Source organism: Larus michahellis, chromosome 4 (genome assembly GCF_964199755.1).
Source record: "Larus michahellis chromosome 4, bLarMic1.1, whole genome shotgun sequence".
Classification (NCBI taxonomy): domain Eukaryota; kingdom Metazoa; phylum Chordata; class Aves; order Charadriiformes; family Laridae; genus Larus; species Larus michahellis.
This window is the reverse complement of record NC_133899.1, coordinates 10,279,706-10,307,551: the sequence shown is the minus strand read 5'-3', so window position 1 is coordinate 10,307,551 and position 27,846 is coordinate 10,279,706. Positions and strand designations below refer to the sequence as shown.

General features: G+C 39.3%; 1 protein-coding gene across 1 annotated transcript in view; it reads right to left on the bottom strand.

Moving 5' to 3' along the window:
• BEAN1 (brain expressed associated with NEDD4 1) overlaps positions 1-27,846 on the bottom strand; it is a 61,045-nt gene that overhangs the window by 16,750 nt on the left and 16,449 nt on the right. The window contains exons 4-5 of the mRNA XM_074582889.1: positions 2,996-3,205; positions 247-388 (exon numbers count right to left, since the gene is read on the bottom strand). Of these exons, the coding sequence (XP_074438990.1) occupies positions 247-388; positions 2,996-3,205 (352 nt within the window). The remainder of the gene's footprint in view (positions 1-246; positions 389-2,995; positions 3,206-27,846) is intronic.

Below are 27,846 nucleotides of genomic sequence, written 5' to 3'. Positions count from 1 at the left end.
GAAAATTGGCTGTACATGTGCCTTTATTTAGTAAAGATATATTTTGCTAAGGAAGGACTGAACTTAAACTGAACAAAGTCTGTCTGTATTTAGAGTGTGTGTGACCCGTGTTTTTGTAGCGGGTGTAAGTCCAGCAGTTTTTCTTCTTTGCAAGTGCAGGACTATCCAGGCTGTACAGTATAGGCTATAATGGGTTATATACACTATAATGGATGATGACACTCAGAATCTTAGAAAAGTGCTTACCGTGGAGGTGAATCGGGATACATGACGTTGACCTGAGAAAGTGTATCCAGATAGGAACCAAAGTCAAAAGCTGGGGGAAACTCCTCCATGCAGGTGGATCTCAGCTCTCCAAAAGAGCCACCGTAAGAGAAGCCATCTGGAGCTGGAAAATAAGCAATTAATACTTGCTGCTCGCTTCCTCCATGGTGGAGTCTCTGAGACAACATCACTGATTATAACACTGCCATAAATCAGAAAATAAGTGCTATGTTTTAGGAGGAATTACCGGTGTTCTGGAACAAGGAGGTTTCACAGGACTTTAAGAGCAAGTTAGCGTCATCTGCAGATGAACTGTGGTGTTTCAGACTATGGCACAGGGACTGTATATTTAGTGCTGCCCTGCAAGATGCAAGTGTCTAAAGCTTTTCTTGTGCCTCAAAAGCTGAAGAGGAGTGTCAGTTGTGTTGCATGCAGCTTCAAAGGTTAGCAGGATTGCTGAAGTTCCCAGGAGCTGCGCAGATTGAAACCTTGCGAATTCTGTGAAGGTTTTTAAAAGGAGGCTTAGGTGTTTGATTGTAGGTATGTGTCTGGAGAAAATGCTGCTCCTAATAAAAATGCTCACAAAAGGGGGAAAAACTGCAAAATAGTAGAGAAAATCATCCTGCTGCCCGCTCCGGGGCTTTCTTAATGCTTTCACAGAAGAGCCTCGTAGCTCCAGAAATAACAAGAAGCTATTTTCTGTCTTTGAAGATAGCTAGTTAATGCTCAGTATTCCAGGCTAAACTTCCGTAAGAATGTCCCAAACTGTGGAAATGCAGCAATATCCACTCCCCCGCCCCCCCACAATTGTCTTAAAAATAAAATGGTCTCTCCTTTTCACTTGATGCATTAATATAGTACCCAGAGAGAAGGGACAGCTTCTAAAGTGACATTAAAGCAGTCGACAGAGGGTAAAGGGCAGGACTTTGCTTGAACTGTCTGTTCCTCCTTCTGGCAGTTTTCACCTCTGCCAATTTATTCTTGAGGAATTTACCAGGACTAATCCTGTCTATCATGTGCTGTGCTTTCCTTTTGCTGGAGAAGCGAAGGAAGCTAATTTCACAGTGACTCCCGCTGCTCCCCAGCTGGCCGCTGGACGCATGCTGAGATACTCGGATGGCGTGTGCTAATGTAAAATTCTCACTTGGGTAGACTAGCACAATTTAGTTTAAGATTAATTTTTTTAGTTTCTCTGAGAAATATCACCATGCTTTTCTTTTTCCATTTCTCTAGCATTGTTATTTATAACAAACAGTTTGAAAACTGTCCTTTATGTTTTTGTCTGGCTTCAGGGTTTTTTAAAGAACATGGCAGTAGATTTAAATGTAGTGATTGAATCTTAATGGTCAGTATTTTATCATGCCAAAATCTGTGTGTCCATTGGTAAAACAGTAACTCCAAATTGGGTTTAACTATTTAATCCCAAATTTAGCTGCTGAAAAGTAGGAAAAATAGATGTTACAATAATAGTAGACATTAGGTTTTTTGATTTCTTTTTTTTTCCTTTCCTCTTTCCCTCTGTATGTTACCATGGTAATTTGCTTTTCACTTGGAGTCTAGAATTTGTTCCCAAAACGTAGAAGTAATTCACTTATCTGGATAAATGTTTCTGGAAAAGCCAAAAATAATTATTCCTGGCTCCAGGTGGACAGACTTATCCTAGAAAATGTGTTTCTTCTAGACATGAAAATTCCTGGTCCAAATAATTAAATGAAGGCAAACTGGCGTCAGTGTAAACTTGATTTACCTCAGTGAAATCAAGATTTGAGCCAATGCATTTTTGTCGTTCACTATTATTGTCTTTTCTATGTGAAGAGAAAAAACTCAACAATATGCAAAGAACTGTAATTTCATAATGTACAGATATAGGAGCCTAACCACAGATGACAAACTGTTGATGCTCCACTCAATTCATTAATCCATTTATCATTTGAATTTTTACTAGCTGAAGACTTGCAAAGTAACTTTTTGTAACCATTCTTTTCCTTAAATATAGAAATTATCAGGTTCTGTAAATTCACTGACAAAGTGGCTTTTAACTTCTGGTCACCAAAGCCAAAATTAGCCAAAAATACAATTCTACACTGAACTCCTTCATATTCCCAAACCCTTTTAAAGTACAGTGGATTTTTGCCAGGGAGTAGGGGGATAGGAATTTGCACTTTTTTTGATAACAAACTAGTCTCTTTGATGATGACTGTTGTAATGACATTGATGTCATTAATGATGATGAAAGTTGTAATGACATTGTGATGCCCTGTTGTTCTGTTTGTATCCAGTTATGAACTTCCGTGGTCAGAAAAGAAGAGATTGCCTGGTCATTGCCGTAGGTTGGCGCACGCTGCAGAACTGAAAAGATTCTTGTCTTTCCAATGCAGAAATTACATTATATGCTATACCAAGGCTATAATGAGATATGAAAATAAACTATCAGCAGTGGAGGGATTGAGAAGGGATCTTATACTGTATCAAGGGAAAATAAGCTCTTTAAGAAATGCTGTTGGCATTGGCCTTATTTATATTAACCATTAACTGTGGAGCTTGTACTATGTGAATTCAGTGCCAGCACAAAGATGCTAGTAAACTACAAAGCTGCCTGTGACCTACTCATCCTATTTTTAAATTATTTTAATTTTTTTATCCCTTGCACAGCGGACAGATGCTTTTTGTTGCCCGTAACACTAAATATTAATAAAGTTAAATGTTATCTTGCTATAACTAGCTCTCTTACCGTAAACAGCATCTCTCCTCGGATGTGGGTGTCGCAACCGCCCGTCCTTTCGCAGACTGCCAACGATGATTGTAACACAGGACAGAAATAGCACAAGTCCGATCACTACTCCAGCTACCAGAAGGGGTGAAACAAGTAAACTAGTATCATTGCCATTTTCTCCGTAGCTGGGGAATTCACTAGTTGGGCTGCTCTGGTTCAGGTGAACTTCTGTACAGCAGAGAGAGAGAGAGTGTGTCCATTGTAAAAAGAGACATTTACAAAGTGTGGTTATATGGATGCCAAAACTAAGGGCTTTCCAAGCCCTGAGAGACACCCTGAGACAGACCCATTGTACAAATTCATGCTTTTATGGACAATGTATTTATTAGAGCTATTTCTGGAGCTGTTAGTAACTGACTCTGGGGGAGTCACTGGGCAGTCATTTCCCTGTAATTAGGGAATATCCTGATGGAGTCAATGATGTCTGTTGGGTAATGGTAATCTTGATTGCTTTTTCCTGGAAAGATTCTTTGTATCATGAATTGATTGATGCTGAAAGGACTCCATTGCACAAGAAGAAAAGTGAAAACTCAAAAATTTGGGCTCTGAGGAAAACAGAGGCATTGTGTGTTGTTACTAAGCGTGAAAAGAGTCCAAGGTTTTGCAGAGGAAGTTTTGGGCAAGAGTGAAACAGCAGAGCATGTTTTTGTAGCACAGGGCATGCTTTAGGCTGTGGGATGAGTCAGCATCCCAAGAAACTGATTTGGAGCAGAGGGTGAAGAGACTTGTTCAGAGTGGGATTCTTAGCAAGGCACTGGATTTTTTGGAAAAAAAAAATAAAAAAAAATTGCCTTAGTAGGAAGAAGCTTAGGCAATAGAATCATAGAATCACCTAGGTTGGAAGGGACCTTTCAGGTTGAGTCCAACCATCAACCTAACACATGGCAAAAAACATCACTAAACCTTATCGCTAAGCACTACGTCTACCCGTCTTTTAAATACCTCCAGGGACGGTGACTCAACCACTTCCCTGGGCAGCCTGTTCCAATGCTTGATAAGCCCTTCAGTGTAAAAATTTTTCCTAATATCTAATCTAAACCTTCCCTGGTGCAACTTGAGGCCATTTCAATATGGTGGTCCTGTTGGCCTTAACATCTAATAAACTGCTGAAATAGACAACCATCTTTAATTTACTTAAAACTTACTCATTAAAAACCTGAAAGTAAATAAATGTGATTTATTGCCCTTTGGACTGCCCAATATGTTTAAACCGGGCCCCAAGGATGGTGTCAAACCTGTATTTTAGTCCCAACTTTCCTCATGTTCGAGCTGGCTACATGCCTTGCGGAGAGGATAGATTTGGTGCAGTCATTCTCCTTTCATCCCTCCTCCTTTGGCCTTACGCAGTGTAAGGAAGGGGCTGTGTGGGCAGGCAGACCCTGCCATAAATCCACGTGGAAGGACTGTGGTGCAGCAGGTACACAGGTATGCCCTGCACTGCCCCAGGCGCTGTTCCAGGCAACCGGTTCTGCACAGCAACATTACTACTCTTCCACCCCATTTTGATTTCTCAGTCGAAATGCACTCATGTTATATGTGGCAAAAGCTATAACTGCTTTCCACTGTGTAAAAAAAAAAAAAAAAAAAAAAAAAAAAAAAAAATTCAATAATAAATCTGCTTAAGGGAAAAAAATGGAAAATGCAAGATTATCCCAAACTCTGAAAAGTCAGAATAACTCCAGTAATTTATTCACGAGTCAAGATATCCTTTTGAGACTAGCTAAAGAGAGAGTATTAAACAGTAAATTTCCTCTAGAGGATCAACTGGTGGCATATGCCTATACATATGAATTAATTGCCCATAGATGTATTTATGGGGGATTGCACTGCTAATGGAGGGGAGGTAAACATTACAAATGATGGGGGAAAGGATTCAGGATTTTGCAGATAGAATCCCTGTTTAAGTGAAAGGCTCCATATGTTTCTTTGTGGACAAAAGTTTGAGCATTCAGTAAAGGTAGCCAAATTTGGGCCTACGTCTTGCAAACAAGTTGCAATAAGCACCCATTTTCTATACTTAATCCACAGCTTATAAAAAAAAACCCGCAAAACAAACAACCCCTGCCCTTAGAATAAAAAGAAATCTCCCATTAGCTGCTCAGGATCAGAATATGTACTGAATAAACCAGAATTTTATTGATGCAGGAAATTATTGGAGATACAAGTATACTGAGACTAGCTTTCAAATATGGCGTGGATATATTTTTATATCTGGCTATATGCCAGTTGAACAGATAAATAATTTGCTTCCTGCAGAAACTAAGGCTAACAAAATTTTGCTCTTTTGAATGTTCTGTAAAGTCAATATGTGCTTTGGGAAGTGCAAGTGCTTTTTACATGGATAGATGTTAGCAGATAGTTTTCAGCAATGTCTTCCCCACTCTTCCTTTGGGATATACAGCTTGGTGTCTTATAGTCACAATAAGCTGAAAAAGAAGCTGATGGCTTCAAGCCAGTGTATATTATCATTGGCCAACACTTGACATTGAGAGAACTGATTAGAAATATAAAAAAACTGGGGAATTAGCATGTAGTAGGATTTTTGTTAATTTTTTAGAAGCACTGTTGGCTGAGAATCTTTATGAACAATTACGATAGACATCCAAGAAATGTGCTGAGCTTTTACAAAGCATTTTTTGCCAAAAGAGAAAACAGAATTTTCTGAAAATCAAAACGATTCTGTAGCATTAAATCTAAAGGGTAGGGAAAACTGTACTCCTTAATACTCATAGCACAATGAGTTTTCAAGTATGGGATATGTTTGAGGGGTAGATTCTGCTGATCCTGTGGCCCTTGTAGTAGAACTAAACTTCCTCAAAGTTTACAAAATTCTAATTGTTTCTTATTTGTACAGCTTTTTTAAACTATCTCTGTTGGTAATGCGTCCAAGTGTGTACTCGTGCTGGCTTTCCATAGCCTTGTTTATTTGGATTTTTGCAAATTCTGTCTTTGAAAGATGCAAATATCACAGGAGTGACAGTTAGTTTAAATCACAGTTGCAGGGAACTGACACCTGAACTGAAAGTACTGGTGATAATTTATTGGTAATTTTGGCTGACTTGCAAAGATAAAAGGGAAGAATCAACTTTGCCATCATGATGAGAACACAAGCCTGGGGTGTGAGGTTGCTCCATGCACTATCGGGCTTGCGCTCTTCAAACCGCTAGTAGTACGCAAACTGGAGTTGGTGATAAACTTCCTGGCAAGTTCATTGGGAAAGAAAAGAGGCTGCAGTGAGAGCTTTCGGATCTTGTGAAACTGGGACAACTTCTAAATGATCCTCTTAACAGGAAGGGACTGACTAAAGGGAAAAAAAAAATACTGTATTTGTTGTTTGTGGGTGTTTTTTTTTTTTTTTAGTTGTGTATCTGGTATCTAAATACACTGACTATTTTGGAGATGCCTGTGGTGCCACCCAGTGTGAGCACTAATATTTGGGCCTGTTTTGCTTTATAGGAATTTAACAAGTTAGCAGTGACTTCAAATAGAAAGCACTCTCTTATACTCACCACTTGTACTTGAGGTGTTATTTTTTATTTCAAGGCAGCCCATTTATTTAGCACTTTCTCAGGGCTTCCTTAGCTGTTCCAAATCTTGTCTATTCTATCTCTTGTTTCTCACCATCATGAATCTTTCTCTCTTTTTATGCTCAACCTCACTGAACCCAGTCTCTGGTTAAGACAAGATATATTGCGATGTTGCCCTTATTAGAAGGAATTAATAACTCCCCTTAGCCTGCTCCTAAAACAATATGCAGTTGATAAACTTCTCTTATGGTATTATTTTCAATTTGGCACTGAGTCTAGTCCTCTAGACTTTACAGACTGACTTAACTACTGTGGGAATTGCTCAAGTGACTGACAACTACAGAATGAGATGCTATATTGATATAAATTCTTTGGTTCTGAATTTTTGGGGGCAAAAGATGTTTACATTAATTTGGGGCAAAAGAATGTCTTAAATATTTCTCCTCTTATCCAAATACGTCTTCTTTTGATAAACTGTACATTCCTGTATATAAAAATGCTATGGGCTTTTTTTTCATTCAGAGTAGAAGTATCTGGAAAACTACATAAAGCCCATAAACATAACAGCAGTAGCAGAGTGATAACTTTTTTTTTTTGAGGTAAGTTGTATTTTTCCCTGAAACTGCAAACTGTAAAGAATTACAAGCATAAATATGAATATATCTAATCCTCTAAATATGAATTACATGGGATGCACAAACCATTGCTTTTATCCAGTGATGGGAGTTGTGTGGCTAACCGGACACGGCACAAATGGAATATGCTGGCTGTTGCAGCCGTGAATACAATGCAAGGGGCACGTCTGGTTGAGCAAACACTTCATTTAGAGTTAGAGTACTAATGGAAAATTGCCTATACTATCTAGTCAGTGTTAGACAATAAATTATCCATCTGCAAAATCCCTTAAATATCATACTATTTTACCCGGTGCTCTTGCATCTCGACAGACCAACTTGTAAAGTAACATTGAAGGAGGTGTAGTACAACTTGACTTTTGGCATATGTTGTGCTATTTCTCCTTCTCCTGAACCTGTCTTTGAAGGGACTCTTCTTATTCCTTTCTAACTTGTCAGTAAGGAATGTTGAAGTTTCAGTTGGGTCAGATCCTGTCAGAGTGAAATGTCTTGGTGTGCAGATGTGTCATGGGAGCTTGGTTTACCCAAGATACAGCCCTTAATTAGGAGTGGCTTCTCTCCTTCACTGCTTTTATGTGCTTGTATCCCAGATGAGACAGAAGGGAAGCACTACATGAAATGAAAATCACTTCTTTCCATACTGAAAGAGTTGTTGCTGTTTGGGTTTTTGTTTGGTTTTTTTTTTTTCTGAAGGCACATCAGCTCTAGTGAAGCCACAATGGTCTCTGTAATTGATAGTTTTCTTTTTTCCCTTTAAAAATTGGAAGCGATTTGGCTGGATTTCACTAAAATAACCAAATCTCTTCCCCTGGTTTAAAATCTATCATCTTAATAAAGATGATAATTCATGTTCTTGCTGGTGGAGAGGATGAGACATGGAGTGGGTTTTTTTTCCCAGACTGAAATGTGCATGGATGGCTCCTGAAGAAGAGCTGATGTGTTGTACTGGAAGGATTTTGTGTGTGGAATCCTACACCTCTGCATCCCTGCCAGCCTCAGTTAAGCCTTGCCTGAGGACATGATGGGTTAGCGATTACTTGCTGAACTAGAGCTGAAGCACACAGACAGAACAATGTTGTATTACATGTACGCTCTGGGTTAGTACAAGTTGTCTGGGGTTGATGAGGTGGCACCTCCTGTTACCTCTAAATATGCTATATTAGCAAAGCGTACAGGACTGCAAATGAGTAGGAGGAAGCTCAGTATAGGATAGTGCTTTGATTTTTAAAAAAATCACAACAAAGTGTCTCAAACACCAAAGCAATTTAAAACATTTTTTTAATCCCTGGTTGGGACAGTGCTGGAATATGCAGTCTCTTTATCAAGGAAGGGAAACTGACAGATAGCAAGGAGGAGTTGAGATGTCTGTGAGGCACACAGATAAGCTAAATCAGTGGAATTGATGAAGACTTTTGTTGATTCTGCCTTTATGACCTGTTCTTGTTCAAAGATGATTTAGTCTGGCCAAGAGTGACCAACTGGATTCTGCACTTGCTGCTATTCTGTGAAATAAGCCTCTGCCTGCAGCTGCTGTCAGCCTGCTGTCACACTGCTTATTTCTGTAGCTCCCAGGCAGGAGCTCACAGAATGAGTAAGGTAGGTGCATTACAAAAACAAGCTGAAAAAGGGTTTGGATCACAGGCGACGGCTTTGTACAGAGCATCACTGTAGCAAGGGAGAGAGGGATATTGTTCAAGTCATTGAATGCAAAGGCCCCATAGGAGCTAAATTTTTTTTTTTAAAGAAAAAAGTCTCTGTTGGATATAAAGCTATTCCATCTGGATCCTGAGGAAGGCTGGAACTTCCCACTTAGGCTAGATAAATGCAAGGATGTCATCTGCTTATGGCACTTACCTTGGTTATCCCAAGGAGTTATCAAGAGTTGCTGCAGATTGAAATCTGACCTGTATTTGATTTACACTTACACTTTGTTCAACTCCTTTATTTTTGTGCAAACAACCTGCCAGTTTTAAATGGAATGGCAATTTAACAAGTTTTGATTTTTTTTTAACCTTTCCAATCCCTAAGTGTAGTGAAAATATTTTAAAAAATTCAGTAATTCCATATATGGGAAAGCTTATGAGAATAGCTCAGCTCTGTCAGATGCGATATTGAAATCAGCACACTTTCCATTGAACACTTTTGATGGATCTATGATTTCTTCTGACTCCCTGGTAAAGAGTCACACTTAGTGATAAACCTGGAACTGAATGCTCCCTCCCTATTATAAAAAAGAGGAAAATACTGTGCTTTTTACTAATTCTGACCAGTTGGATAGGGAAGAATTAGTATGAACTCCTAGGTATGTTCTCCTCAAATAGCTTCTTGCAATCTGCTTGTTGTCTTCTCACAAGACTAACTTCTGTACCTCTGAAGAATTAATCTTGGCACACCTATCATTGAGTGCTCCATCACGTAAGATCTGCAGCAGCTGTGATGGCAACTTATTAAGGTAGGAATAACTAGAGACCCAGAAAGACTTAAAACCTGAGTAAGTACAGGGAGTTTATAGCTATCATTAAAGTATGGAAGATGGAAAATTGGTCACTGAAGAAAGGGTTTTGTAGGTCTGGCTATGGCAATGGCTTGTGTCAAGCAGAACAAATTAGGTGGCACTGCCTTACCGTTTGAATGCATTGAGTGTTTGGGTTCTTGCCCTCTAAAGCAGCTGCACAGTAGCACAGACTGCCATGCTGCAACACAAACTCCCATCTGTGGGTTTTTAACACCAGAAGACTAAAACTCAGCTCACCAGTTATACTAATTCAGCTATGGGAACACTGCGTGTCAGATTCTTCCTATAGTCTAGGGAGACACAGGAAGCAGATGAGAATTGCTACCTTAGTGCGTGTAATGTTTAAATAGTATTTAAAAGGAACTGCTGATGATGCTAAGAACAGGCAAGGCTATTGGTCCTTTTGCATTTATTTTAATGTCTTGTAGCAAAGTTGGGCAAATGACTGGAAGACTAGAATAACCTGGGAAATGCCCTCTCTGTAAATTAGTTTTACTAGAGCTGTACAAATAGTATGGGGAAAGGAATTTTCAGTTCAGGAGGCCCAGGAGCATATTTAATTCTCTCTCCCTGCTTTCATCTGCTACCTACAGCCTCAACCCACTCGGGTGTTGTCCTCCTGTTGGGTATGCTTTTCTGACTTGCATGCAGAAAATTAAACTGACTCTTAAGCTACGATTGATATTCAATAATAACCCTATAGGGATTGCTTCGAACTTTTACCTTAATGTGGCTTGTAAAGGGTATCGTGTGGTGTACGTATTCATAGATTAAAGATCGGTTGATCTAGTTTAGCTCATGTATATTGCAGCTCAAACTTTCATCCACTAACTGCTTATGAGAGCTCATTAACCTGTGCTTGATGGTAGCTTAGCTTCTGGAAAGATACTTAGTAGTGATCTGACAGTCAATAAATAAATAAATTTTTGCTGTCAGTTGCTGCAACTGTGACATTTAAACAATTCCCCAAAACAGATGATATTAATTATAATTTTTAAGTTTGAGGTAAAAATCTTTCTACACAAATGGTTAACTAGTCTTGCCTGATTATTGCTACTATGGGAGATACTTCCACATAATCCAAACCCATATGAATGCCATTAACCAGACAGGACCCATGAACTTAGACTGAGTTTCTCTGCAGCTCACGTTGCCTCCTTTGATCTTTCTCACTGCATAATGTGTTGTAATCATAATTAAAACTTTTCACTGATTAATAGTAAAATATCAAAATCTTATTCAGACATGAGACTGTATGATAGGGACATTGCAGTTTTATCTGATGCACTTGGCTTAAAGTGAATTTGGAGTGTACTTACAGGTACAAAAGCCGCCCATGACCTTGAGAAGCTCATCCAAGGCAGAAAGGGTGGCCTTTCCTCTGAGATATCTAACTCTGCCTTTTTATCATGTCTGCCGGCTATCAGATAATGACTTTTCTCTTCTTGCATTGACATCCTTATTATAGAGCCAGAATGAATAAGATTGGATCACCAGCAGCCTGCAAATTGAGAATGTCAGAGGCAAAGAGAATGTGGCTGCATAAGGGCTCAGAAAATAAATCTTTTCAGATGCTGTGGCTTTAGGGTATTATGTTGATGTCACAGCAGCATGTATAGGTGCTGTTTCAAATTAACAGGAAAAATCTTCCAATTTTCAGATCCATGGTCTATTTTATCAACGTGATAAATACCACTGCAGTGAAACAAATCACTCTGGAAGTATAACAGCCCACTTTGTGATGGACAATATATTTCTTCCTCTATTTTCTCATATACAAACAACTTTGAACTAATACAATTTTATAAGCAGGACCCAAGCCTATTACTTTTTTCTGAAACACTGTATTAGGGTTTGGAAATAAGTATGACGAGAATCCTATTTTACCCATTAAAGTAAGGTTACCTTCACAAGCTGTGATCTGACTTAGGTTGGTAGTGACTTGACTGGGGCAAAAACAATAATTTTTTTTTTATTGTGAGAAACTCTGGTATATCGGCACATAAGCTTCTCATAGAATTTGGAGGAAAAAATTGTAGCAATATAATAATTTTTCTTTTTATTCTGAGAGGGAGAGGTTTAAAAAAATGTAATTGGTAAATAATTCTGTATTTTATCTCGGCAGTCTGCTTGAACTGTGACCTAGATGTCTCATGTCTCCTCTTTAGGAGGTTGAGCTCTGCCTGAACTATATCTAATGTGACCTAAAGAGGTAGCTATAGGGCAGGTGACAGCTCATGGAAGATGTAGCCCAGGCAGGAAACCTAATCTTCATTGGCCGGCAGCGGGGAACCCACAGGAAAGTTCCTTTCTTTACAAACTTTACTTTCCGCCTCCACAGAGAAAATGAGAAGGCAGTGATGAAATTCTTGCTAGCTCTAACAGTAATAACTGGCGGACAGCTGACTTTTCTGTTACGTGCTGTATGCATTTATGAAATCTGTAAATTAGCTATCCACTTCTGATTATTATTAAATTGTCTCAGATCTATGAGACTTTCTAAATTATGAAGTTTTGTATTTTCCTTGTGTTGCACTGAGCTATTCAATTGGCTCTAACCAGCATCTTTTAGCAATCATTAACCTGCTCGCATGATTTGAAACTCTGGAAAAGAGCTAATAAAGTGATATATGTAACAAAACTCTGATATTGAACTACTAACTGAGCTTCAGGAATCATATCCACCTTTGAACACTCCTTCTAGAGTGCTTGTGGCTACGGGTTGCTTCTTATTTAGAGCTTTTCCTATTGAAATAATCTTATTTCCTTTACCATCCTCCAGTCTTCAATAGCAGTAATCTACTAAAAAAAAATATGTAGAGGAATGATTGACACTTACTGCTCAGAAAATAATGACAACTGCAATACTGATCTAGCTAGTTATGTAAGGAACTGGGCGCTAAGATAGAAACCTGTTAACAAATGCTGGAATCCAAAGATCTATCTTTAAGAGGTGATATCATATGTGATATATCTTGGTCTTTCTTTCAAGGTGACTTGAATTTTTTAAAATAATTAAAAGGGTTTTGCAGTGTTGTTATGCACTTCCATATGAATTATGGTGTTGATGTCACAGAGTATACAAAGCCTATAGTATGACTTACATTATCATTTGTATCTGTAATAGCTACAGCACTATCTGCCTGCGTAAATCAAGGAGTTTTCTCATACCATTAAGAAGTGCTTTCATTCCCTCAGATTTTGTCTGAGTAAGACTAGGACTTCTGCTTAGACAGCTGCAGGAATGTCAATAATGGCAAACCAGATATTGATTCTTGGGACGATTTCAATCACCTAGTTTCTTTGTTGCTAAAGGAGCCACCAAAATTCAAGGACACCGAAAGATATACAGAAATTAAATTACTCAAACGTTACTATTTGAAAAACTAGGGTGGAAAAATCCCTTTCCTTAAAATCCCTATTGCTTACTATAGAAGACCCGTTTGGTCAGAGGACCGGTAAGTCGAACTATAGGACTTGCCATACAGCCAAAGCCCATTCCATACATACGGTGTATGGTGTCCAAGGGCCGTGTGGCACACATCACGGATTCTGCCCTCTCCTGTGTTTGCCTTTGGCCGGCAGAGTGGAATCAGGCTAAAGAGGAGAGAAGACTCACTCCTCTCATGGTCTGGAAAAAGTAACTTCCCCCCAGCTGAGTCAGTGGTGTTTCTACTGGAGCAGCTAACATTCTGCTGCCTTGCATGTACAGCTTGCTTTATAGGTGCCACGTAGTTCCTTCTTATAAATTATATGTGTGTATTAAATGTAAAATGTAGTTTTCCCGTCAAGGCTAGTTTTGGCACAGGGTAAACGTTGATAGCTGCTGGCGGTGAAGTAGTTACGTGTTCCTATGTGCTGGGAAGCGGGAAGAGGTCCAGGGTTCTTCCCCAAACAGGAGATATAGCCTAAGAAGGACTGATATCTACAGATGGCATGAGGAACATCTGTGTATGCTGCACCGGTTTCTCTCCAGATGATCAGAAGTCTAGGCTGTGGGTATTCCTTCCTGTTCTTAAAATGAAGCTACTTATTATTTTCAAAGAGGATTTTTAAAAAATAATGTATTTCTAAAGGAAACAGAAATTGCAGCGTGCATTATTCTGCATTGCTACTGAATGAGATTGAGTGAGAATAATAACAGAAAAATGCAGAGTAAGGCTAGAACAAGAACTTTCGCTTTTTCTGTGAGTGCTCTGTTTCTTAGATTAGACTCCATTTAAATAATTATATGTTATGGAAAAGTTGTTTAAATTTTGAGTTACAAAGGTTTTATAAATCCCTTGAATGCAACATAATGAACGGTGTTGCATATGGGTTAGAACCTCTGGGATACCCACAGGGCACCCTTGACAGTGTCTTAACCTGGAATACTGACTGTTTTTAAGAATAGCCAGTTTTTGTGCCCTTTTGAACAAAAGGGAACAGAAAATGGTTCAGTTCCAGAAAATAAGTGAGCCCTGCAGGGGTGTTTCTAATAAGACTACTTAAATGAAAGCTCTTTTAGGGATACTGCCTGGAACAACAGGGAGAGAGAAATACCATCCAGCTCCCACCTTCTCACAGCAGCGATGTTCACATCAAAGGGATGCGCTTTGAATGCTTAGTCTAATGTTAAAGGTCGCTAACTGTTGTTCTTGCAGTTTAGCTGGTAACTCTGATTTCATCTCTGGCCACAATTGGGTATTTCGGATGAGGCAGAATGACCTTCCTTTGACTATTAACCTGCCACTTCGGCACAGAATGACTCTCAACTGTTTTCTGAGCCCTGCCGTTAACTCTTAACACGCCTGCATGCAAACCATCCTCTCTCTCTTCTCTTAATAGTCATAGTGGAAATGTCTGTTAAATTGTTCCCATCAGGGAAAAAAAAAAAAGGAATTTTTGAAAAAAGCTATGAGATTCTTGCTAGTGTCTAGGCTGGTTTAAAATCCTCTTCTATCCTCTTTCAAGCACATGGGCAAATATACGGAGAAAGATCTAAACAACTTAGTAGAAAAGGAAATTATTTCTGTCCCCAGTGATGCTGATCACACGCTGACAGCAAAGGGATTTTCATCTACATATTTGCTAACAGTAAGGCCTCTTACAATTGTTGATTAACAAATTAAAAAAAGAAGCACAAAAAAACCCCAAAACTGGAACCCGTTCTTCAGTTTCCTCTTATCTACCTTAATTACTCATTTTAACTAGGTGCTGGCAGATAGGAGTTACGTTATTAGGCTCATGAGGCCAAGAGGCTTCACGTGGTGTGGCCAATTAAGGTGGTGCTTTGCAAAGTAACTAAACATACTTCTTCCCTACCAAAAAGGCATATATTACATTGTAGTCTTGCAATACAGGAGAACTCAGAATGTCCTTCAATGTGAGAGTCCTTCAATATAAGAGTTCCACATTAGAAGAATTTATCACCATCTCAAAGAGACTGCTAAACTTAGATATGTAAATTGTATGTACCTGCTCTTCTGTGGACTAATACTTGCATGAGATAGCTGGATACACTGCTCCTTCAATTCTGGTGTGAAGAGATGAACATCTTCAGTTTCTTATGTGTGAAAAATCAGATTAAAAGACAATCAAAGATTAAAAGAAACTTGAAATTTTATATTTGTTGCATTAATTTTTTTTTTTGTGAAGAAACTGACAGCATGAAAATAGCTCCTATTTTATCCAACACAGTAGAAATACTTTACTGCCCTGAAGCTTAAGGAAAAACATTAAATGGGAAAGGTTTGAAATCTCTGCCTGTGTCAAATAGTTCCTTTAACTCCTCATTCTTGTCTTGTACATCACAAAGTATCTGTTGAGGGATCTTAATCAAGAGTGGTGGGGGTGTCTTGAAGCTGTACTACAGTGATGTGCTGTTCATGACTTGGAGAAGGGCGAGCTCCTGCCTTCCGTTGTGAATTGGTAAGGGAATGTGGTCTGAACTTAGGTGTGCTTTGTTTGGTTTGGTTGGTTGTTTGTGTGTGTCTTATTTGGTTTGTGTGTTTGTTTTTTTTTTTTTTTGTTGGGGTTTGTTTGGGTTTTTTAGCTACTGGAGATAAAGGGACAGAAAATAAAATCCTGTTTGAGCCCCTGCTGCTTTCTAGATAGCTTCTGCATTGGTATTAATTGTCGAAATGTGCTAGAAATGTTAACAAGGATAACCGTTATGTTTTATGGAGCCACACCTACAGCTTTATAATGTTCAGCTTGTGCATGTTGTCCTACTACAATTTGTTCTGAAGGCTGTACTAATTATCATATAGTGCAGGGACTTTCACTTTAGATCCTCTGATCTGTCTTGTGCTGACAGCATTCGATATAAGAAATACCATGCTGTTTGGATTATTAAATTAATTGATGTATTCATATTTACTGTGTCATTTGTTAATACTCTCTGGTTAAGTCCTTCTGGCAATGAGATCACAGATTTTTCTAACAGCTGCTGCATAGTTTCTTAAAATACCACATTTCAGGGTTGGGCCGAGGAAGAGAGGGTTGATGATAAAAGCAGATGGCCTCATTGCTAACAATATACCTGAGCTTGCAAGCGCTCGGTGCTTGTGAAGCTGTGGGCAACCTTGTTGATTCAGAAAGTGCTAAGAGTGTTCAGTGAGCTTTTCAGTTCTGAAAGGAAAGTCACTGCTCATGTTCATCTCCAATGTTACTTAGAGATAAACCCTGTCTGCGAAGAAAGATTAGGGATAGCCTAATAATGCGTATGTTTATTCCTCGTGTTGCCCTTTATCAGTGTTTGATTACCCAAAAACTCTGCTCCTAAGAGAAACATATACATATCAACCTTAGAAAATTACTGTGACTGAGATAAAAAATAATGAACAATGTATAATGCATTAATTTACAATATTTGTCAAGATGATTACTGACTCTATGAATTGTGGTCCTATTTCCTCTGATTAATTTAGCACAAGATTTTTTTTTTTTACTCTCTCACTGACTATGAGGTAGATATCACTGATGATGCATGGGTACCCTGTAATTTCTTTTGCACTACTGCTGCTCTATCCGAACAATCTTCATCACCACCAGTTCCTGAACCATTACAGGAGGAATCAATACGGCGTCCAGTCAAATTACCTTGTGCACTAACTCAGTTATCTGCTCATCTCTCAATTATTCCCAAACATGAAATTACACAGAAACAGACACTTCACTGCAGTAGGGTTCCAAATGAGCAGGATGTCAGGAAGATGTGCTGGGGGAATGCTGGCTGTTTCAAAACTGCAGTCATACCAGTTTTACACATGCAGGTCTAATGTACATGCATAATGATCATGGTATGAGATCAGATTAAGTATTCATCCGTGCAAGCATCTGTAAGTTAGGAACATAACTATAATAATTATTTGCAAGCTTATTGAATTAGATTTGAAATATACTTTTTTTCCTATGCTTGTATCTTTTCAATGAAGTTTTTCTTTTTCTCTACTAGAATTTTGGCAAATTGGTTTTGATCTTAGTAATTTTTTTTAATTTATTTTTATTGGTAAACACTAAAAGCATTTTTAAGCAGAGAAATCTATCTTCAAGGTTTTCCTTTGTCTTGAAGTAACAATTTTTAATTCTAACTAATATGTTCCTGTAAAGACAGTATACTTAATCTTCATTATCATTACTGAATTACAAGAATAAATGTGAGAGAAGGGTGCTTGAAACTTGGAATAACATGTAGTTAATATGTCAGATTTGCTCTAGATGTGGCTTCTTTAGGCTGGCAATACCTTCCTGAGTGGAAGGAGGAAATCATGGGAGAGATGGTAAGGAAGGCCTCATCTGCAAGAATGGGATCTTTCTTTTTAAAGGCCATTTGTACCAGTTGTTCCATTAAGCTTTGTCAAAATAAAAATACTTATTTGTCCTAGTAGTTAACACTGGATAGCTAATGAACACGGTAACACCCCTTCCTTCTGCTCCAGCACCTTGTCCCTGCTCCTTGCACAGAGCAGCTTGTTCAGGGTGGACAGGAAAAAGGTGGAGCAAGTTCAGTCCCCAGCCTGTTCGGTTAGGTCGAAGGCTGGGTGAAAAGGATGTTGCCACACCACGAAAAGCAGTCCTGGCTGCCGCGTGCCGTCTGGGGCTTGGGGGGCTGGGGGGAGAGGACCGGCTTGCAGCTGTGAGCCCCATCAGTATGGACCTACCCTTTGTAGGGAACCTCTTTCTATGGTAGGGATGTGGTGACATTTCTGATGGATGTCTTTTGAATTAATGAAATATTTCACTAGTCTTATTTACTCTATAAACCCTGTCCTTTGGATTCTTACTCAAGATAATTTAATATGAATACATCAAGCCTGTAACCCCCCTGTCCATCACCTACAAATGTGTATATGCATATATTATCGCAAATAGTTGCTGTGCTATGATCCCAAATCAAGATTAATACAAAATCAGTTTGCCTAATGTCAGCCTTAATATTAGCTTTCACTTATCATCCTTGAATAAAGAGCTCTTCTCATTTGTGTTGGCAATTTCTACTGATACAATTAGGCTTTTTTCACTGCCTTAGCAGACTGAAGCAAGGTTTTCATGCTTCCATAAAGCGGTAAGAGAGATGCTGACTTTAAGGCATGTTTTATTCCCATTTGGTGAATGCCAGTTTGCCTGTCCTTCATAACTGCAAAGGAGACAGAGGAGGAAGGCTCCTCGCCCGCCGCTTCCCTCCTGACTTGGATGAAACAACGGCTCAAAGGAGCGGACCGAGAGCAGAACTATCCCCATGTAGCTCAGATCCTGCAGGTACTCCATTTTTCTAAGCAATGTGTGGCAGGGCATTGCGGTTCCTTGTATGGTGGGCTTTTGGTGGGTTACAGAAGGAAAAAATCTGTGGATTTATTTTGCATTGTGTTGGCTCCCCATGAGGATAAAACAGTGTCCTACGCAGCGGGGAGGATGGGGTGCTTGCCAGACTGTGCAGCACAATGAACACCTACGTGACTGGGAATCTACCGCCTATATATCCAACATTATTTTTTCTGTCCTGGTAGAAAAGATGATGTATCAGGAATCTGGCATCCTGAGTCTAAATGCTTGCTCCCTTTTCAAAGGGAAGGCATGGTATTAGTGCTGAAGAGCAGGATTTACCCAACATCACATCATTGGGATGTTAGCATCTCCCATGAGACAAGTCAGTTGCTCATGCACCAAACAATAAACTAAATATGCACAATTTTAGCACATTGAGACTGTGACCCCTTTTTTTGGCTTGTTCAGTCATGAAATCCTGTGCTGACCTCTATTAGTACAAGCATGATCCAATTTTGTCAGAAGAACTCTTTATCTTGTGCCTACTGCGAGGGCCAGCAGTGTTCAGATCGCGTTGCAGTGGGATGAGGACAGATGGTTGAGCCGAGGCTGTGACCTGACACACCAATGTGTTTAGGCAGAGTGGTGCTTTAACCGAATGTCTTTCGAAAGTCACCAGCCAAAAGGGCAGTATCGTAACTCTGCTTTTCCTTGAACTGCCTTGTGATTCAAATTAAACCCAACCAACACTTTCTGTGGCACGTGATCGGTGTCTTATGCTCTGTGTTAAGTCATGCTCTAACTCTGTGTATTTTTCCTGCCCTTTCTATGATCTGTGGAAGAAGGATGAATTACCAGCACACTGTTTTCCTAAGCTGAGAAATTACTTCTAATGAATATTACATGGGTTGTGTGAAGATAGAAAATAGGAAAAAAGAAACTTGCTATGGAAACATGGTTTTGCTTTTTCTTTTTTTTTCTTGATGCTTTAATCTCTTCTGCAGTGGGGATTACTGTGCTATTTATTAGTATGGCACTTATGTCTATTAGATTTTTTCATATTTTGCTTTATATTCCTTAAAACAGGGGAAATGTAAGTAACATTCCTGTACTATCTTTGTGTATTTTGTTTTTATCGTGATGATGTTTCCTTTCTCCAGGCAACAAAAAAAATAAATGTTGCATTATACCTGTCTCATTCATGCATTTTTATCATCAGGTAAACTTCCTGTCCTTCTTGTTAACTCATGTTCAACGGAGTATTTCCAGGATGAGGTTTCTGTAGTACTTTGTGAGGCCCGTGCTGACTTGTCTGCAGCGTAGTACTTGGGGTAAGAAAACGTTTGCAGCCCAGCAAAAGCTTGTGGACTGACCTCACTGTATCCTACTGAAGTGATGAATCTGTCTCGTATTTTCATGGACTGAGCTCTCTTTTCTGTACCAATTATGTACTTCTACATGTTTCTGCTGTACTATATCATATACATTATTCCTAGTATTGAGAATCGGGATTCCTGCAGCAAAGTATGCGTGAAAGAGCGAGCTGACAAGCCCAGGGATACACGCTTTATTCTCTTGGTATTAAACTAGCTTCAAGAGAGGGAAATGCGTCTCTGCACTGCTGACACTGCGCCAACACTTTCAGCCTGAGAGGAGGAGAGAGAACAATGATATTTGTAATCCCCTGCTAAATGCAAATAAGTTCTGTGTCTCTTTCTCCTGGAGACTGCTTCCCTGAGTCAGTGGAGTTCATTTACATTTTGGTGACATCTACAAGAATTTTGCCAACACAGCTTATTACTGCAAACATTGTGTCAGTTCTGACACTTCTCTTTCCTGGGAGAAGCCCCAGACTGGCTGGTTTTGTTCTTAGCAGCAGCCTTGCGGCTCCACCAGTGGAGGCACGCAGAAAGCCACGCCAGCCTCAACTGTTCTGTCCCTCATCTGGTAGAGCACCATTCCCTGAGTTAAACCACCACAACTCTTCACACAGTGAAGCGCACTGTGTGAATAAAAGCCTTGACCTTGCTCCTAGAGCAGACACCGAATCGGTCCCCCGGCTGTGTTTCTAGAGCAGATACACGAAGAACTATGTTGACACAACTGGGGAGAGCCATGCTGCAGTAGTGGGGCTCACCTACGAACACCAAGCAGATCCAACTCCCAAACAGGTACATAATTCAACTTAATCCAGCACTTCTGAGGCCGGGCAACTGAATCCATGGAAAACAAAGGCTATCCCTGTAACTGCACTAAAGCTTGTTATAACAGGATGCTTAATTCCCAGCAAAGAATTTTTTTTTTTTCCATGTAACTGTTATGGCCGGTGCAGTATTACAAAGATGGTGAAGGCCTTATTAGCACTTGAGTCCAGAAGCATCATCTAAGTTAGACCCTGAACTCTTTAGTCTTCCTCTTTCATAGCGCTGGTTTGTGCATTTCTCTGTCTCTCCCACGCAGGAGGACTGAGGGGATTACTGCTGCTTCTCTCCTCGGAGAAGGGTGTCATCGGGGTTTCATTAATTTATAAACATCATTTACTACTTCAGTGAATTACTGTTGTTTATGAGGGTCTCCAATGATGCTTAGTAAGATAGATCATGAGAATAGTTTGTTAACTACCAGTACATTTTATTTTTTTTTCCTACCCTGCTTATGTATTTATATATAATGTGCATTTATTTGCCACTTTTCTGTCTGGAACAAAGCCTGGCAGCTATAAACACTTCTCTTGCAACGTAATGATGTGAACAAGCCTCTTCTGTTAGCCACTCAGATGAAACCAACCAAATTATTTCAGTCATGACTTAAGGCATATTTGAATTTAGGATTTCAAGGAGGCTTTATGCCCCCTGGCCCCGCAGACTGTTTTCTATTTGCTCTGTATCTTTCATCTTATTCTCAATTCTACTGCATATAGTGTTTCCCACTAACTCATGTTTCGTAAAGCTAATGTGCCAAAAAGCTGGATTCTGCTTTTTATTTATAAAGAGACTGCAGACAAAGAAGTTAGGCCTCAATTCAGGAAAGTGTTTACATGGATACTTCATGTGCTGTAAATGCGCTCTTGATTTTATTCATACAAAACTTTCCAATTCAGGGAACACTGAGATGCGTGTTCAAAAACTGTCACTGTTCTACCTATTTACGTTGTGGGAACAGCATTTGCCTACCTGATGGGCTCTTTTTCTTGCCTTGTCGTTTTGAAAGTTTGCATTATAGAAGTGTTGTTATAAAAGTTACTGAAATGTTTTAAAGTAGTTTTCTCTGAGATTTCATATTACAGATGGAGAAGGGCATATCAAGGTAACTCTTCAACTCAATGAGTTTCTTGTCTGTGCTGGCAGGTTTACGGAGCAGCCTTTGGCAGGCTGCCTTGATAGAACAGGCTGCCTTGATAGAAACTCCCCTCTTAAACCTTAGCTTCTCTTCCTGAAAAAATGCAACCGTACAAAGAAATGTGTAAATATATTTCAAAATGTAACAACAATATTGATCATTTCTCCCAGTGAAACTGAACTAGTCATTCTTTATATCCTATCAAATAATTCTGTCTTATTATCTCTACCTTGAAAATAGCTGTATTTGGCAGAATTGAGCACTTTCTAAGTTGATGGGGCAAGGGGGTGTGATTCTCAGAATGCCTGGCCCATTTTGGGAAGACCTGGCACTGGCGTGTTTGCTTGATAGTTCCTGATCATTCTCCTTTCTTCAGGCTACCAATTTCCATTAGCTGTTGCTGATTTCTCTAGCTGGGAGACAAAGGGGAATAGAGCCACGCTTGCCTTGTAGGTTTACTGTATGCCAGAATTCTGTCCTTAGCTGTTATTTTCTAAACCCTCTGTTCTTCTAGCTACGTGCTTATGAAAAGATAAGTTGTCAAATTAAAGATGCATAATACAGATAAGAGTTCTGCTCTAATTAACAGTTACTTGAGGGCTATTTCAATTCTGCCCATTGTTCATTTCTGCTTACGAAACTTGGTAGTATGCGAGTAGGATTTTTAGTGATGAGGCAAGATTAACAAATACTGACCCTCAGCAGGCAGTACAATATGCATTAAATAAAACTTCATGTCAGCAAATACAAGAGAAAAATACGGTGAATAAACATAACAGCACAAGAAGCAGCAGTCTTTCAAATTAATCCTTAGAAAGGATAAATAAAAGTTGAGAGAAGAGGATACTGTTGTCATTACTTTTGATAATCCAGACTAAGGTAGTACATGAAATTTATAAACAAGTCCAGCAACAGCATTTTTGTATGCAATAAGGCTCCATATTGTTGTACCAGGGAAAGAGTAGATAGTAATTTCCTCTACAATCTAAAATCTCCTAATAAAACAGAAATAAATGTCATGAATGCTCCAAAGAACTGAAATTGAACTGGAGGCCAAAGCATCATCTTGTGAGTAAGCAAGCAAAGAAGAAATAAGAGTAACAAGTAGCAGTGAATTCAGAATTTAACTGCATGATAAAGATTGTTTAAACTATGATTACAACAAACAACTCAATGTTTTAAGAAGCCTGAATTAGTAAGTTTATAAAAACTGATTTACTAAGGTGCCCCCAAGTTAGATGCAGATAGGTGTTTTTTTTCCTTTCTCCCCTCACTTTATCTTCTCTTTGGATGATGAAGTCTTTCCTAATAGAGAAGCTTGTATTACAAAGATATTCCTGAATATAAGGAATATCGTTCTGTTGCTTCATAAGAGTGCTAGGGTGCCTATAATATAGCAATTTTCAAAGCTGACAAGTCCAGTTATGTACATTTGCTAGGTGAAGAAGTGAAGTTAAAGGAAGATGAAATGATTCTCAGGAAGAAATTGTCAGACACGGGACAGACTGGGTCTCCCGAGTTCGGAGTTCTTTCCTCTAAGACACTGCCTCCAACATGCCTTCCATTTGTGTTTCCTTCAGTGATCACTAAAATTAGGTTTTTCTGTTTATTTCCGTGGTGCATAACAGTTTCACACAGATTAAGAGCAAGTATATCTCACTTTGGACCTTATTTTAGGAATCAATACTTTCTAGGTCTCCTGTTTGGGCAGTAAGAAGAGACTGGATGCATCTGCAGGGCAGGTTGAACCTCTATGAACTCACCTTCCTGAGCACCTGTCCGTCTCCACGGACAATCTAGAGCAGTAAACCTGTACTCAGACGGTCTGTGTACCTTCCCTGGAACTGTCTGCAAGGACTAGGAGAAGCCTGGATACAAATTTGCAAGGAGATTGTGAAATGACAAATTCCTGTTCTTCAGCTGAAATAACTTTAAAAGGACACCAAATGGACTTAACTTGGAATGAATGGAAACAAAAGAATGCATTCATTAGGTTAAAATTTTGTATCTTCAATGACTGCTGTCACTCTATTGTCTGTGCTGTTATGTTCATTTAATAGTTATTTAAATAACAGTACTGTGCTTCCCTTGAAATCTGCTTTACTGACAAGAACTGCCCAAAATTGAAGTCTGGATAGCATTCCAACATGCCCTCCTCAACAGTTGCATGACCAGATTACGTTAAGTATCCTGGTTGACTCTAGGCAGGATTATCTACAGAGAACTTTCCACAGGCAGGATTTATCTATGTGACTTTATATAAAGCTGCACAGAGAGTGATGGAGATTATTAATCCAAATGGCCTGTGGTACTTAAGAGAAAGGCAATCTGTGGGATTATCTGTGTAGATGCAGCTTTTAGAACAAACATAAACCTGGCTCCTGGTAATATGAATCTAAAGTAAAGTCTTCATGACAGAGTTATTTTAATATTTTGCGCAGTGTTTAATTATTTTAATAATGAAAAGTGAAGTATCAAATGACATAAGACACTTAATTTCTTTGGTACAGCAGACTCCAGGCACGTAACCCTTGGAGGTGGGAGCAATAATTGAACAGGTTATGACTGTCTTTGGCTTCAGTGCAGCAAATTCTTTGGTTCCCATGAAAATGTATGTTTAAATCTGAAGCAGAATTTTAACCTTTAATACTACTTTCTCATGGTTTCAGGAAAGTCTCTAGATAGATAATGCAGCCAAAAAAAAAAAAAGGCACATAGGTAATTTGAGACGCTAGAAGATAGCTAAAATCTTCGTATGCGCGTAAGCCTCTATGCTAAATGGCTGGCTAGAGGACTGGCAAAAGAGTAGGTAAAGGCAAGTACATCTTAAGTGCTACAGGTCAACACTATTTTGCTGAGTGTATTTTCTGAGAATTGTATGGTTAACCCTTGAGCAAAGATTATACATTTGATTTCCTCTTACGGCAAGGGAAGTATTAGTTTGTTTTCTCAACTGGAACAAATCCATGCATTGCTTCTCAGGGCAGCTTCCCTTGAGTACATGCAGTACAACGCTTTTGTTAAGACTTAGCAGTGCTGCTACTTCTGATTCAAGAGGATTTAACGGCAAAAAATCACCGTTAGTCAAGTTAAAAAGAGAGCCCAAGAAAGAGGAAGGGGGAGAAAAAGGGAGGAAGATACAAGAATGCATTTTTTTTATGTGGTGATTCAGGTTGACTGGTACAGGAAGGAACAGGCAAATATATTCATAATTGAAATAAACTTTAAATAGTTCATATTCTTTCCCATTAAGCTGAATTTCATGGTAGCTGCACATTAAATGAAATACTTTTATGTCAGTGTTTTGCTTCTTAAATGCTAAAATTACGCTCTCAGAGTAAGTGAAGGAAGTAACTATTTTGTCTTTGAAAACTAAGATAACTATGGAGGGTAAAATTTAACTGAATTGTGGGGATTTATAATCCTGCAATCTGAAATTAGTTCCTGTTTTATTTTTTCTTTCTATGTTAAGGCACCTCTTTTACAGAGCGGTGTTTATATATGCGTATGCCCACATCACCTGTTGCTTGTGTAGGGAGCATCTCTGTGAACGCACACACCGAGGTCTTCAAGCTGTTGTTGATTACTGTGATGCCACAAACACCCTTTTAGGAATATCAGAGCTATGGCTCACACCAACTGGTACCGGTATTCTTTACGTATATTACCATAATGCCTAGAAGCCATAGTTAGGAACTGGATGCGTGAGAGCAAAGATTCCCTCCTCTCAAAAGAACTCACCCGCATTCTTGTTCGATCCACTACTTGTTGAGGCTTTTCCTGCCAGGACTAGGGTTTGTGGCAGTAGCACAGACGTTTTCCATCTTGCAGCAATATGCTAAACGTATGATGGCAGTCTCTCCTGGAATACAGCCTCACGGGAAAGTCCACTCTTACTGTCAGTAGATACTGTGAATGTTGATTTTGAGGACTCAACATTTTTCCGGATTGCCTTCCTTTCCCATTCCTGAAAATTCACTTTACTGTGGCGAGCTGCAAAGCTTTTCCCATACATGCCTAGGTCTGAAAGGATGTGTAAAATACTGTAGCCTGTCTTTCCTTTACAACCACTGTTCTGTGTGTAAGCCCTCTGGAATCTTTCTGACTGTCTCAAATAGGAAATGTTGAATGTCTATGCCATTTGCTCACAACTGGACAAGCAATGATGTCAATGGGTCCAGTGTGACTGGACTGCCCACGATAGTGGTGGATAGCCTCAAAATACCACGGACGCCTCCTTTTCTTACAGCAGCGGGCCACAAGAGATTTCAGTGAGCTACATGGATAGTACAACTGGTGTAATACAGTTGAGAAAGAGCTGTCAGTTTTGTTTTTCCACTTTCCTAGGTATTTATTTCTGAACTCCTTTCTTAGCATCTGTTTTTCCTTTGCCTTTCCCGTTTCTGAGATCCTGCTTACCTGCATAACTGATACAAAGCAATCTCTTACTCTAAATGAGTATTGAGACCACATGGTATGGTTACTGGTATGGAGAGCCCCTGTTATAGACACTGTTGTATCTGACTTTGTAAATCGTAGAACAAAAGGTTCTCATTTTATTCCCTCCCAACGCCTAAGTACGTGAATCCAGAATATTAGGTTAGGCATTAATGACACAGTGAGCAGGAGATGATTTGAAAGTCATTTCCCTTTCCCTCTCTCATTAGTCTGCTGCCATGGCTGATGTACTGCCAGCGTTGTAAGAAGCGGATCTCACGCATTCCCCATAGCTACTGATAAATCCAAGATCCCTGGGAGTGAATGTACATGCATAGTGAGCATGTATAACACTCTGAGGAACTTGGCTGTTTATTTCTCTGTTTAAAGGAAAAAGGCTTTCTCAAACCAAAAAAGAAAATTGTTGGACGGATAAACTTCTAATGGGTATACGATGGAAAAGCTTTTTGTTTTTAAACCTGCACAAAACATAACCTTCCATGCTTTTGGATGCTACACTCTGAAGTGGTGTATTTGTTTAAAGGCTTGAACACTCACACCAGAGCTGCTAGTTGAAACCTAAGTACCATCAGAGAGGATCTAGTCCAGCCCAAAGCAAAAAACCACTGTGCTTCTGTGATGCGTTTCTAAGAACTCCCGTGTTGATAGGAATGATTGACCAGTTTTCAGATTGATGGGATAACTTTTTTGGGGCAATAGGAAAGTCATCCCTTCCTTTTACTTTGGGGGCTATATTTTATCCTGTGTTTTACTGTAGTAGTTGATAGCTGAGACTGAATTCCTGTTTTATTCCAGCTTTGTGAAATGAAGTTGCGTGCAATCAGCTCCCCATGGAATCCCTGTATAGCTGCAGTCCACCAAAAATTCTGCCGTCTCAGAAGCTGATGACAGGCTTCTCTGTGAGTAGAAACAACTAAGTACTGAAGTTCTGATTGTCGGTATTTACTTGGGAGTGAACTATACTGCTTTTCAGAGGCACCTGAAAAGGTTCTTATTTTCCAATTTGATGCATGTTGATGTATGTTTGAAAGTAAAATTATTGTACAGATTTTTTCAACATGGTTCCAAAAAGATATGTGTGTTCTTCATGGTATGCGTGCTGCGTAACCACTAGCTGTCATATAGAAACACTCCTATGACTGCTGCTTCAGTTTTACTAAAAGGTGTCTTGGGTTTCTAGAAAGCCAGAGGTGGGGGAAGGAAGTGGAACAAAATTAAAATAGACCAAAACAAAATAACACAGTACAGCATGTTATCAGCATTCTGTATAATGAATTTAAGAAACAGACGTCTGCACGGTGTGTGTCAGTATCACCAGCTGCTGGGAAATGTAATTAATTGATCCTATCACAAAAGTGCCTTCCTAATTACATGGAAAACAGTCTTGTGAGTAGTACTCAGAGGGTTCGTCTGCTGTCCTGTTGAGTGCTGTGCAATATGCTTGTATGTTCAGTCCTTCCATTAGAAGCAGGACTGTGATCCAAACAGCATGTATGGACACTTCCCTCTATATATAGCCAACACATGGACCTCTGGGACTCAGGAATTTTTAGGCTCAGGAAGAAATCTTGGGCCTGCTTTCTCGGG